This window comes from Brienomyrus brachyistius, chromosome 22 (genome assembly GCF_023856365.1).
Source record: "Brienomyrus brachyistius isolate T26 chromosome 22, BBRACH_0.4, whole genome shotgun sequence".
Lineage (NCBI taxonomy): Eukaryota > Metazoa > Chordata > Actinopteri > Osteoglossiformes > Mormyridae > Brienomyrus > Brienomyrus brachyistius.
Genome location: NC_064554.1, coordinates 2,881,875 through 2,895,139, shown reverse-complemented (window position 1 = coordinate 2,895,139; position 13,265 = coordinate 2,881,875). Strand labels below are relative to the sequence as shown.

Genomic DNA, 13,265 nt, shown 5'->3' with positions numbered 1-13,265 from the left:
TCTTGACTTTTGAAGTTATTGGCAACCCAGCAGTCAGTATGTTCAGCTAAAAATATCACACTGTAAAGTTTTGCACTGTACCTCACCTGCTTAGTTTTATATTCTGATTAGTTCTGTGCCGGTAATATTTTCATTTCAGTGTTTTTATTCCTGCTATCTATTTTTCCAAGAGTTCATATTCCAGTGGATGTTTTTTTTTTTTGTTAAATAAAAGCTGATGAGAGTGGACAGTGCCTCAGAAGCTCGTTTTACTTTATAGTCCCGTTTGATGGCTCTTACGAAAAAGACGGATGGGAAGGTGCCTTCTCACCGGACATGCTGTTGGATGAAGTTTATCTAAATCTGCTCCTACACAGCCGTGGTGAACACTGTCTTATGCATCATCCTGAAGTGTATGAAGAAGTCAAGCTCCTCCCCCATTACCAGTGAATCGGCGCACGGCTTCATGGGAACTGTAGTAAAATAAAGTATCTCACATAATCGCACAATCCCTACAATCTGTTTCCATAGCTAAGTGTATGTTCAATATTACCAAATACACAAATATTTAATTGAGGAAAAAAACACGAAATTAGTAAATATGAAATATATTAATTATCAAATACAAATACATTAAATTGTGTTTAAAAGTTTCTGCTGTGGCTCTAGTTAGGGTTGTGATTTTGAAAAGTGATTTTTAATTGTTATACATTTATTGTTTTTATACACTGGAAATCAAAATTTGAGAACAACCTACAATTTCCTGAATATCAAGGTCACTACGTAGTTCTATATTTGGAGGTTATCCAAACAGGAGTAAAAGAGCAGTATTTCAACCACATGTTACGAGTTACATAAATTCAGAAGCACAGTATAAGAAACTTAAATATTTGAAAAAACACATTCAGATACCTCTCAGTTATTGGTGTAAATCTGGCAGCCAGTGCTAATTTGCTTAATTATTTGACAAACCCTATTTAACTGTCAGCCTAACTTTCCAGGTATCAATGACTTTGCAAGACATTGAGCTGTTCTAAAGTGACTGAAACCCTGTGGCAGTAGGTTGTCCAGATGAAGGCCAAATGGATGACCCATATCAGCCATAGCAAGAGAAGCTGGTCGTTCCAAATCTGTGATTTCTAATATATTGCACCTTTACAACGTCCCAAACTCATTTAAGTTCTCCAAGAAGGCTGGTCGTCCACGAAAGACAAATGTAAGAGTGGACAGGATAATGCAGAAAATGTCAATGGGGAATCGTCTCTACACTGCAGCTGGAATTGCTCACCAATTCAGCGCTGAACAGGATAAGGATCTGTCTTTTCATACAGTGACTCGACGTTTAAGAGCATTTGGACTGTGAGCCTACTCTGCAGTGACCAAACCTCTCATAAGCAGGAAGAATCAGAAGGTTAGACTAGACTTCGCTGATGAGGATGTTGTGAGGACAGAGGAGAACTGATCCAAAGTTCACTTTAGTGATGAAAGCAAGTTTAATTTAGTTGGGTCTGATGGGAAGCATTATGTTTGTCGTCAAACTGTGGAAAAACTGAATCCCAACTGTGTTTAGTCAGTGAAAGGTGGAGGAGGAAGTGTCATGGTTTGGGGAATGATTTCTGCAGCGGGATTTGGGCCTCTTATACAGCTACATGGAAGAGTGAATGCAAATTTTTATCAGAACCTTCTTTGACAACATGTGGTTCCTTCCATGTGTTCAGTTCCTTTCAGTTCCTTGAAACTGAAAACATTGAAATTATTAAATGGCCAGCCCAGAGTCCTGGTCTAAACCCAACAGAAAACCTCTGGAAAATCCTTGGCAACAAAGTTATGGCTAAGAAACCTTCTAGTCACTGAACTGTGGAGGAGACTGCAAGAAGTAACAGCAATTCCTTCAAATGTTGAGCAACGAAATCTGTGAAATCATTATTTATGAAAAAAAATCAAGTGTTTATAAATTGTTCTCTAATTTGTATATCCAGTGTATGTCGTATAGCTCCTTAAAATCGTTATAATTCAACGTCTGCTGTATAACTTCATATCCTACGTAATGTGTCCGACCCGGATACGTATCTTCGGCGTCCCGGAAGCACATAGTCACCAAGCTCCGAGCGCCACACGTGCGCGAAGAACGAACCTGCTTGGTATTTATTTCTCTGAGTGAAATGGCCAAAAAGAAAAAATCAAAGCCGGGAGGAAAAAATAGGGAGAACAAATGTATTGTGACGTTCAACGAGACGGATCGTCAGTAAGTTTACTTAACGCAGTGTTTATTAATCTGAGACATTTAACATATTAGAAAGCCCATACAAATGTCATTTATCTAGATAAATACATTATAGTCGTTTTAACAGTTTAGGAAACTACTGATGAAGTACGGCGTTCCATGTAAAGCTAGTTGCAATACATATTGTTTAGCAAGTGAACCATCATGCCTGACACTCGTTATTTGTATTATTTCTCTATTATCTTTGGGAGATATTACGCTATTAATCGTCTACTGTAAATATTGAAGTTATTGCACTTTTATTCTGATGTACTTCATTTCGAAACATCTTCCTGTCTCCTCAGAGAATACCTGACAGGATTTCACAAGAGGAAAGTGGAGAGACGGAAAGCTGCAGTGGAGGAAATTAAGAACAAACTTAAGGAAGAACGGAAGAGGGTTAGAGAAGAGGTACCGTGGAAAATGTAGTGCTGGCCAGTGGGATTTAGTGTGAGAGGAAATCGTTTTAGTTCATTTTGTTCATTGCTTGGGTTGTGAGCATCTGTAACATCTGTGGGCAGTGGTGGCTTGATGGTTATGGACACGCATTTTGTAATTAAAAATTTTCAGGTTTGAATCCCAGACCAGCAAGGCACCACTGAGGTACCCTGAGAAAGGTGCCGCCCCCAAGCACTGCTCCCCGGGCGCTGAATTAGCTGCCCCCTGCTTTGTCACATTGTCACATATGGGTTAAATGCAGAGAAAATGGTAAATGGATTGCATTTATATAGCACTTTTCTATTCTTACAAGTACTCAAAGCACTTTACATTTTATGCCTCACATTCATCCATCCACACACACATTCCTACACCGGCAGCGGAGGCTGCCATACAAGGCGCCAACCTGCTCACCTGGAACAATTTGTAGTTCAGTGTCTTGCTCAAGGACACTTCGGTTGCTGCGTCTCGAACCTGCAACCCTCTGGTTGCCGAATGATAGCACTACCTCCTGAACCACCATCTTCCCACATTTCGTTGTTATTCACTGTGTGCTGTGGTGTGTCGACAATTAATCACTAAATTCAATTCAAATAAAGTTTTTAGGATAAGGACAAGAAAGGTATTGTTATCTGTACCTTTTCAGTGTGGTGTTCCCAGAAACATAATGGTATAACTTTATTAGGAAGTAATAAAATCTTTATCCTTTGTTATAGAGACATAAGGAGTATTTGAAGATGCTGAAGGAGCGAAATGAGGCCCTCAGTAAGTGACTGGGAATGAAATGTCTCTGATATATTGTCGTTGCTGATGAGTATGTATATCCACTTTTTGACGATTGTGACTTTTTACTATTGATGGAATACGCCCATTCTATGATGATATCCTGGCAATTCAAACACGATCACATCTCTGGCCTGTGTTCTTGTGTGATATTTCTACATAGAAGAAGCAGATGAATTGGAGGACGTGATTACTAACACGACAGAGTCGCTTCAGTATGATTTCCCTAACCACACTGTCACCGTGACAACCATCAGTGACCTGGACCTGACCGCGGCCAGTCGTCTGGAGCCAGTGAATGCTCAGGTCTCTGCATTTTCTTTGGTGTTTACAGATTCCACGCTCTGTTGAATATTATTGCCCAGCCTGACAGGTATTTAATGTTTCAACTGCATGCAGAACTGACTCCCATTTGTTCTCTCTTGTGCATTTTTGCTTAAGCAGGCAGATGACGTTAATGAAAATGAGAAGGAGGATGCAGTGAGCACAGTGCCAAAGACGGCCAGAGCACCGATACTTTCCAAAAAGTAGGACCGCCCTCCTGTAACACCTGTATAATGTGTCTGAGTGACTCTGTACAGCCTCCTTAGTCAGGTTTCCCTTCATGTTTTGCACCCCCAGGGATTAATGGGGGGACTGGAACCTGTCCAAGGTGCCATATGGCTCAGGGCAGGGGAACATACTGGAAGAACACACACACACGCACAATAGTCAGTTTAGAGGTGCCAGTTAGCCTAACTGCTAATCTGTGGACTGTTTGGTGGAAACCAAAGAACCAGAAGAAACCTGCAACACAGGAGGTTCTGCATCCTCAAAGCCACAACAGTGAGCTTTAAAAACTGCTCTATTCCCTGTGGCCCCTCCCAGCCTAAGACTGGCTCTGTTAAAAGGGCTAATAACTCTAAATCTAAATGTATTTAATTTCTGCACATTCTGCTTCCATGACAAACAAAACAATCTCACCACCAATTACTTGGTTAAGTGCATCTCTTTGTCTCTGTTTTTAAAATGTTATGTTTGTTATGACTTATAAATCATAGCAGACGCATTTATGTATGTGCATGCGCATATAAAGCAGTATTTATATTTTGTTTGGTTAATCTCATTGGCATTATGACCAACAGCGACAGTAGTTCACTACAGCGTATGACTCCATGCACCAAATTATACGTTTTATACGAAAAAAAAACCATACAAGGAGAATATGCAGATTCCTGTATAGAGTTGCAGTGACAGCTCTAAGAAACTTTATGCATGATGTTTCTCTTGCTTACTAATTTCTCCACTCTTGTGCACCCCGCCCCCACCCCCCCCCCCCCCCCAGGCTGTCCTCTCTCACTGCCTCCCTCCACGCTCGCACTAAAAAGCGGAAGAAGAAAGGGACGGTGAGGGACCGGGGGCAGGAGAGATCAGGAAGAGGCCGGGGGCCAGACAGGAAGTTGGGGCCCACAGACAGGAAGTCCAGACTGGGGCGAACCAGCAAGAAACAGCGACGCAGACGGACGGGGAGGAAGACCTACCATGAAGACTGAGAGGGGCAGGGAGGTGGTGGTGTCGGGGTCGCCTGGGCTTTTCGGGGACCAAGCAGTTGTGATGAGCTCCGCAGCGGAAGATTTGTAAGCTAATTAAAGGAGGTTGGAAAGAAATGGCAAGTAACAGCACTGGAGCACCATATGACCTCTTTATCGACTGTGACCTGCAAAACCTGCGCGTTGTTGTTGTAATGATGAGCAGTGACATCTGTCTTAGATTTCTTTACTCATGGTGCTTTTGTACTATACTTGTGTATAAACCTGAACAATTAATGTATTCACATTGTTAATAAAACCCTACCTGTGTTGTCTTTTTGACTACAGCTCAGTTGACAAGATTATTGTGTCTTCCAACAATTGAAGAAATAAATCGAGTGATACGATATATCCTGAGATGATCTTAATACAGTTGATAACGCATGAGAGAAATGTTAATTTACAAATTTCACAGACACTTGAACCATCCAGTTGCCCAGTTTATTAAAACCCCACCATTTTACTTATTTATGTAGACTGCTGTAGGTGTATGCTTGCCATCTGTGCATCCCAAAGGTCCCTCGTCTACTTTTCTATAGCAGATGATATTCAATACAGCTACTGGGCAAGAAACTGTCAGGCCATGGGTGCCATGTTGGCTCTTATGGGTTATTGGGGGGTGTTATGTAGCAGTCCCCATCTGAGCCAAAATGGCCAACCATGTGGGTAGCAGTTTTCCCTTTGTTTGAGCAGCCAATGAGCTTGTGAACCCCTGGGGGGATTTAAGTACCCCAAGAACAGGCCTGCCTCGAGTTCTGCTAGACAGATTATTTTCTGGCTTTAAATGGATTGGATCTGACCGAGGGTGACTGACATGGGAGGTATTGTTAGAAACTCTTTATTGGCTTTTCTTGCTGTAAATGAACTTGGAACGTGCTATAATTTATTATTCCAGAACTGCACATTTTTTATTGCAATGAATGTATAATGCAAGTCTTGATGCAGTGTTTTTCCATATTTGTGAAACTGTGGATTAAGTTAATTGAAACGCTATAAAGTGTATAAGAGCTCTTTGTTGTGTTTTCGTTCGGGTAGCGTAGGTAATGACCTCGCTGTTCCGCCCGAATGAGTCTCTGGCTCTGCTGAGCTGTGAAATACAGTCCACAGAGCTGCGCACAGCTGCAGTTACAGTCCTGCTGCATACGGCAGGGTCGCATCTGTCCCAACTGCGATGACAGGGACCTGTAGTGAACAGAAAGCAGCATTTTTTTTGCAGGCAGCTTTTTTAAAAATACATTTCTTCCATTGCTACTGTCTCACCATGGCGAGATCAATAAGGCCTCTTTTTCCAGTTCTGTATTTCTGTGTTATGTTGATTCCTATCTCATACAACACCGAGCCGTGCTTATAAATCCCTTGTTTTGATAGTAGGGTTTGGGAAGGGCAATGAGTGATACTGTGTGCCCCTTCCGGATGCGACATGCCACTTGCCGGCGAAGACCTCTACTGTCGCAAGTTCCAGCCCAATATCTTCGACCCGTCCCGTTGCCAGACCTGCTTGCGGCTCAGGCACCTGCATGCCAACGTGCCACAGCGGGTGAGTCACAAACAGTGGTGTTCCATATCTGGGGGATTTCTACATGGGCTGGAACGGAGCTGAGGAGGAAATGGGCACAACCAGGCTGAGCGAGAACAGTAGGGAGTAACAACATGACAACAAGGAATCAAGACTCAACTGATTTAAAGGTCGAAGCAGATGTGGAACATCCATCTATTTCCCAAAATCCTAATTTGGGCCTGAAACACAGACGTCCTCGAGTCCTGACCGTATTTCTGAATATATTAAACCCACGGCAGGTGAAGTTATACCCAGTTAAACTATACGCCAGTGCTGCTGGAGGATTGTTAAAAACCACAGGCGGGGAATGGACAGGAGCACACAATCTGATTATAAATTAACGAGAACAGGTAGCTTACAGTGTCATTGGGAATAGGAGCGTAATATGAAGACGGAGTCTGCATGAGACGGGGTAATGACTGCGACCTGTTTGCTCATAAATTCAAAGTCATCATTAGTAATGCTAGGATACCTCCTTATGAACTGGAGCGTTTACCTGTAGGAGGTCCATGGCTTTAGCAGGCCCTCTAGCACCATTTTGTTAGTCATCTGGCTGCCTGGTTCTCTCACCCTTGTCTGTCTTTCGGTTTGTCCTTTTAATTTAGTTTTTTTGGTTTTAGTGTTTGTATAGTCATTCAGGTGAGTGGATAAAAAGTTCAAAAGATTACGTACTTGGTATGAGGAAAGCAGGTGAAAAGGGATGAAAAAGGGAAAAAATTCTCTTTAAAGGTGTTCATGTAAGAACATTATTTGACTTGAACAATTAAGTGGTAAGATGATTAGCACTTCTGTGAAGTGTGTGTTCTCAAAGACAAACGTGATACCCAACAGACGAGCGTCAGAAAGTTAGTCGAGAATTAACACATCAAACCATTGCATTTAGCAGACGGGGAGATCAAGAAGATCAAGACGACTGAGCCTATAAGAAACATAAAACAAAAAAGCATTGCAATTAAATAATCATAAGATAGCTTGAGTTACAGCAGTGTAACCCTGTAGTCTAGAGAAGGAAAGAGTGCAGAGAGAGCTAAGGACACAGAAGACGTTGTGTGCCTTGTTGTATCTCTGGCTTTGCAATGGATTCATAAATAGGAGCTCCAGACCAACGCTATACTAAGTAAGTTCATATGACTGTGTTTGCGTTTCTATATCAGTACACATGTGTCTTTTATATATTATTTATGTTAAAGCGCGGCATTCTGAAACTAAACGGTATCTAGTCTCGGGAATGTTAAGTTATTTAGTCAAAAGATTCCAAACCCGGAGAACTGACTGGTCGTATTACTTACAAGAAAATTGTTGGTCAATTTTCTAATCATGAATCTTACCTTCAATCAAGATGAATTTCTGGTACTTTAAATGTCTTTTCGTGTACTGGACTACCACAACATCTCAAATTTACCTATATTCCAAAGCAATGTGCAAAATAATCATTCACAATTTTTCTTTCATTGGATGTTTATTTTTATCCTCCACCAATCAGGACGATTCAGATGACCTGTCAGTGGTGAGCAGCTACTGTGACATCAGCAGGGATCACCTGGGCTGCGAGGAGGGTTCCCTGTGCATCCTGAGTCCTGACTGTGAACTTTACATCTGTGACGAGGACGACAGCACAGACAGGTTGAATTATTAGACTGAAATTCCGTGCTTGAATTTATTGAGAGGGAAGAGCTTATCTGAGCTCGGTATTTGTACTGTGTCTCTTTTGTGATTGTGTTTCTTAGTGTTGATCTTTATGTTGACCCCATGTCCTCAGTCCTCTAATAACTACCTGATACGTTTCCTTGCCTCCACTTTGTTTTAGCCACCTATCTGCCCTATTTGTCTGTTTTTTTCTCTTGTCACTTTCTCCTTCCCAACTTCCCTATTTGTATCCCAACTGACCAGCACTCAAGATCCATCTGACTTCCCTGAACTCAGCGATTCGCTCAGCCAAGAGGAAGACGAATTTGCCCACCAGGACGGAGCATCTTACCCCACCATGACTCGTCTGCACCCAGCTCCCCACAGACCCAACCCCCAAGCTTGGATGGAAGAGGCACGGAGCAGAGATGGCTTTTCTAGACAAGCAGGTTTGGCCTTGCTGCTCCTAGACTCCTCACAATGTATGATTGTGACACCAATCAAGAACCGTAAGGACTGAACCACGTGACTTAATTGGATATATTCCTAACTATTGAAAAAATGGTGTGATTTTTGCCTGTACCATACACTGTTGTACAAATCTAGCTCCAAACTTCATCATGTTCTTTTCATGACTGGTATTTACTTTCCATCAGGAGCAAAAGGACAAAAAGACCATGACAGTGGCTACCTTTCTCTGGGAAGGGCCGGAGGTATCCATTCTCTTAAGGAGAAGAAGCCACCAGCACCATATCGGCATTTAGAAATAGGCCACCCCCTACCCAGCCACCGGAGTCCAGAACCCAAAGCTACTATCCCCTTTCGGAACCCAGACCTTGGTGTACCCTCTCAGAGGCGGAGCTCGGAGACACAAGGATATGATCCATCTCTGGAAAATTCCCCACCTTCGGGGTTCTCAGAATCCAGCTACGGTTGGAATTTTGACTCAGGACAGAGAAGCCTAAGTCCCACCCCTTTTAGACAGGCAGAATCTCTGGAGTCACCCCAGCATCGACGCTGTGACAGCTCTTACTCTAGAGGACAGCAGTCGTCTTACTCTTCAACCCATCAGCAACCCGGAAATTTGCAAAAGCAGGGCTGTACGTTTTCTCGATCATCTTCACCATGCCGGAGTGCTTCTCCATTCAGGCAAGCTGACCAGTCAGGCATGTCCAGCAGGAGGAACTTTGACTTTCCTCAAGGGTCCAGTCAAGGGCCTCGAACACCGTCCCAAAATTCTTATGGACGAGGTTTGGATATTGCTAGCGTATCAAAAAACTTTAAATCAGTTGGTAACTCTATTGGCTCATATTCACAAACTGACTCCTTTGCAAACCTAAGAAATTCTCTCAGGAAAAAGGATGTGAATGTCTCCAGTGGAATGAGGTCAAACAGTCGCGACTCTTCACCATCAAAACGAGGATGTGATAATCCAAGCCAAACTCTCCTCCGAAAAACAGACACAAAAACCACTCCTAACAGTTATAACCGTGATAGCCGTAGCTCCTCCCCATCTAGGAAAATAAACGAGACTCCAAGCCAAACCCTCCTGCGAAAAACAGACTCAAAATTAGCTACCAATAACTACAGTAATAACAGCCGTAGCTCCTCTCCTTCTAGGAAAGGATATGACACCCCAACCCAATCTATCCTGCGAAAAACCGATACAGGAAACTCTACCAATACCTCTATCCGTGACAGCCATGGCTCAGGCCCTTCAAGGAGAGCCTGTAATACCTCAAGTCAAACTATCCTGCGGAAATCGGAGGCAAGAGGCACTTCTGGCATTCAAAGCCATAACAGCCAAATTTCTACCCCATCCAGAAGAGTTGGAGAGCGACTGAAAAAAGACTCAAACATGCACTGCAACAGTCGAAGTCTCGACAGCCGGGGCTCATCTCCCTCCAGGCAAGGTCATAACACATCAAACTATTCCATCCTACGTAAAACCGAGACGAAAAGTACAGCAGGCATTCATGGTCATGACAGCAGGAGTCCCTCCCCTTCAAGGCAAAGTCACGATTTGCCTCGTCCATCATTTCCACCTAAAACCAGGGCAAACAGCTTGTCTAATACCCCAGCCTACGACAGTCGTAGCTCGTCTCCTTCACGTAAAGTCTATGATACCAACCAGCCAGCCCCAAGGAAAGCTACTGATATAATTTGCAGACCGGGGTCAGTATCCTCTGAAATAAAAAAAACTACTTCTCAATCAAGTCCCTCTCCAGGCTCCTGGCGCAGCTCCTCAAACTCGCTCCACAGTCCCCCCATCTCACGTAGCTCTTCCCCATCCAGGAGGCAAGGTCAGGGACAACATATCTCCAAACCAACCTTCAACACCTCTGAAGCCAACAGCAGGGGCGGCAGTAGGAACAATAGCAGACAAAGGAGTCTGGAGCCCCATACCCCCAGCCTGGAGCATCGACAGTCATTTCATCATAACCCAGGTCTCTCCCCCCAGTCACAGCAGTACACATCTTCCCAGAGTTCCCTGGAGTCTGAGTCCAGCCACCTCTCTGGGGGATCATTGTATGTGGGGCTGAACAAGGAGGAATATGCTCTCATGGCTGACCTTCCTAAGGTCAAAACAATATATGAAAGGGAAGGTCCAGGGCAGTTTGGAAGATCTCAGAACCATATCTTGGCAAAGGGGGAACTATATAAGCCGGCAAGGTAAGCAATCATCTGTATACAATTGTTCTAGGTGATTTACATAAATGACAAGCAGTAGGGATTAAGGGGTGGTCTGGCAACACAAAAGTGAATAATGAAAATGGAGTGTGTAATTCAAGAAGACGAAGACAAAAGTGCTAATGGGAGAGATATAGCATAACTGTTTTTTTTTTGTCATTTTCAGCAATGTTAGCATACCACAGTGTAGTGTGGGGGCTACGGCCAATCCTGTAGGCCAAGCTTTTGTTCCAAAAACTGATGTTATCAGATACTCATCAGCCAGTTTCATTGCAGTGCCGGTTCTTGCCAATGTAGCTCCCTAGGCGACTATCACCGCCAGCGCCCCCCTGTCTGAGGCAAAAAGGCACCCTAGGCAAGTGCTTATGTCACAGATAGGATTGACTAGACCTGGCAATAATCTAATAAGTACCTCCTTAGAGATATAGAGGCAGAGATATTATGCACAAACTAACTGAATGGTTGCAGTTTTATTTGCCTACACATAGGCGTCTATTCTATAATCAGTCACTCAGTCCTCAAGGAGGGCTGGTGCAAAAATTTGCTGACATCAACAGGTATATAGCAAGAGAAGCTATTGACTCAGCACAAGTTGATGGCTTGAATCACAGGTACTATAGCAAGGAGGCTCCTGGAATTTGAACCGATCGTTTCCAGTTTAAAAGTCAAGGTTGTTGTCTACTGCACTACCTCCTGCTGAAACACTGCAGCCCTGGGCCAGTGTCTCTGTCTGTCTGTCTTCATGTACAGTATTAAAGCTCGTGGTCTGTTACAGTCACACCCAGACAAAGGAAGTCTACAGGGACCAGGCTGGGCTGGGTGAACGGGGAAAGGCGAATGGAAGGGAATGTGACCAGGGGCAGCGGCACAGGCAGGACAGAGAGGCTGGCCAGTTAACAAGGACCCAGTCCAGCAGCTCTCTCCATACACAGGTGTGGATTAAAAAAAGGACACAATGATACTTGCTGAAGAATAGTGTTAATGCTCCTCACACAGCAGTAGACAGGAGGCATTCTGTGAGCAGAATCTTCTGTGCTGGAATACAATAATATAATAATGCAATATAATAACCACATTCAATACAAAAGAAGTCGATGTCAGTCAGTTTATGGTATGTTAATTGACCTTAAATGTTCTGTATAAGAATACTAACACATTCAAGTATGATACACTGAAAAAAAAAACAATATAGAACAACGATATAGTAGTATGGTTTGTTGTATGTTATCACACAATATAACAAGAACCTCAACATTTCATTTAACCACTAGAGATCAAGCAGTCCCTCACAAGAAGAAGGTAACCATTGGAAGCTACAGCTGAAACGTTCATCTGGACCCTCTCAGGTCAGTCATTGAAATAAATCATTTCATTTAAATATTTATCGCTATTTTCTCAATTAATTTTCCTTTTTTTCAACACATTTCACGTGTAATGTGACGTATAGTATTTGCTTCTTAAAAACGTAGCATGTCTGTTTAATTGCGTGAATTCTAACACTGTGGAAATACAGGAGCTGCTTCCAGACAGAACTGCTGGAAATTGCCGTTCCAGATTCCCGTCAGACGAAGCGCGTGAAAAGGCAAGCATCCCTTACCACACCGTCATTGTTTTGCTGAGGAAGCGCAAGCTCCAGTAAAGATTTCATCATGGGAAAGACCCACCGATTAGTCCGACAGTAATGTTAGTTCCCCTCCTTAGGGCACAGCTGTCGTATGGTTATGATACGCATCATTGCACTCAGGTCATACTGGTATATCGACGGGATATAGATACGGGACACTTTTGATGTTAAAATAACATTCTAAAGTAAAACATGTATGCATTGAGATAGGGGTAATGTACTTTCAGACGCCCCTAGTTAGTGCTCAGAACTGTAAATGTTATATATGCTAAAACTCAAATCATAGTTGATATATTAAAAATACATTTACGATAAATTGTTTACTGAAAGATATCAAGTGTGTACCTGAAAGGTAAATAGCCTTGCTACTTCCAATTTTTAGGAAGATTAATTGCTTGTTTTTTCAGTTTTAATAGATTTATTGCATTATTTATTTTTGTTTATTAGTTATATTGGCACTTGTCCCGCACTGAGGCTGTGTGAATAGCCGTAGCAGCTGATGTCCCGGTGGCTGTCCGTCTCTTACGCAATTAGTCATCCTTCCCTTAGTTGGCAGGGCCTGATACACGCGTACATTTGTCCGATAAATTTGCCGCCATTGTGCGTGTGGAGCGTCCTGCCGAGATATGAGATGCCTTTATAAAGGAAGAGTTTGACTCCTAAGAACAAAGTGATCAGTACTGATACGTTAAAACGGAGACTGCACGGCCCAATTAGCCTACTGTAAGTGAAGAT

At 42.9% G+C, this 13,265-nt stretch overlaps 2 protein-coding genes across 3 annotated transcripts; both read left to right on the top strand.

Moving 5' to 3' along the window:
• The first annotated feature begins 2,037 nt into the window (after positions 1–2,037).
• nol12 (nucleolar protein 12) lies at positions 2,038–5,380 on the top strand. The gene is made up of 6 exons (XM_048992077.1): positions 2,038–2,224; positions 2,548–2,653; positions 3,397–3,445; positions 3,627–3,769; positions 3,908–3,990; positions 4,788–5,380. Exons 1-6 carry the CDS (start codon positions 2,142–2,144, stop codon positions 4,993–4,995), a joined length of 672 nt encoding a protein of 223 aa, XP_048848034.1. The 5' UTR covers positions 2,038–2,141; the 3' UTR covers positions 4,996–5,380.
• A 359-nt stretch (positions 5,381–5,739) lies between these two features.
• On the top strand, positions 5,740–13,179 carry LOC125718285 (serine/arginine repetitive matrix protein 2). Of its 2 annotated transcripts, XM_048992023.1 has the most exons (9): positions 5,740–5,852; positions 6,400–6,568; positions 8,073–8,212; positions 8,480–8,664; positions 8,872–10,390; positions 10,511–10,888; positions 11,682–11,838; positions 12,178–12,252; positions 12,420–13,179. In XM_048992023.1, the coding sequence occupies exons 2-9, from the start codon at positions 6,452–6,454 to the stop codon at positions 12,543–12,545; spliced, it is 2,697 nt and encodes an 898-aa protein (XP_048847980.1). In that variant the 5' UTR covers positions 5,740–5,852; positions 6,400–6,451; the 3' UTR covers positions 12,546–13,179. The 2 variants fall into 2 exon arrangements, with proteins under 2 accessions (XP_048847980.1, XP_048847979.1); XM_048992022.1 differs by having other exon boundaries at positions 8,872–10,888.
• Positions 13,180–13,265: the final 86 nt, after the last annotated feature.

What these genes read in the sequence shown, in the direction of transcription:
- nol12 (XM_048992077.1), top strand. Translation starts at nt 2,142, where the DNA reads ATGGCCAAAAAGAAAAAATCAAAGCCGGGAGGAAAAAATAGGGAGAAC. An exon ending in TGGAGCCAGTGAATGCTCAG is followed by an intron (nt 3,770 to 3,907) that starts GTCTCTGCATTT and finishes TTGCTTAAGCAG; the next exon opens with GCAGATGACGTTAATGAAAA. An exon ending in GCACCGATACTTTCCAAAAA is followed by an intron (nt 3,991 to 4,787) that starts GTAGGACCGCCC and finishes CCCCCCCCCCAG; the next exon opens with GCTGTCCTCTCTCACTGCCT.
- LOC125718285 (XM_048992022.1), top strand. Translation starts at nt 6,452, where the DNA reads ATGCCACTTGCCGGCGAAGACCTCTACTGTCGCAAGTTCCAGCCCAAT. An exon ending in ATGCCAACGTGCCACAGCGG is followed by an intron (nt 6,569 to 8,072) that starts GTGAGTCACAAA and finishes TCCACCAATCAG; the next exon opens with GACGATTCAGATGACCTGTC. An exon ending in GTTCATCTGGACCCTCTCAG is followed by an intron (nt 12,253 to 12,419) that starts GTCAGTCATTGA and finishes GTGGAAATACAG; the next exon opens with GAGCTGCTTCCAGACAGAAC.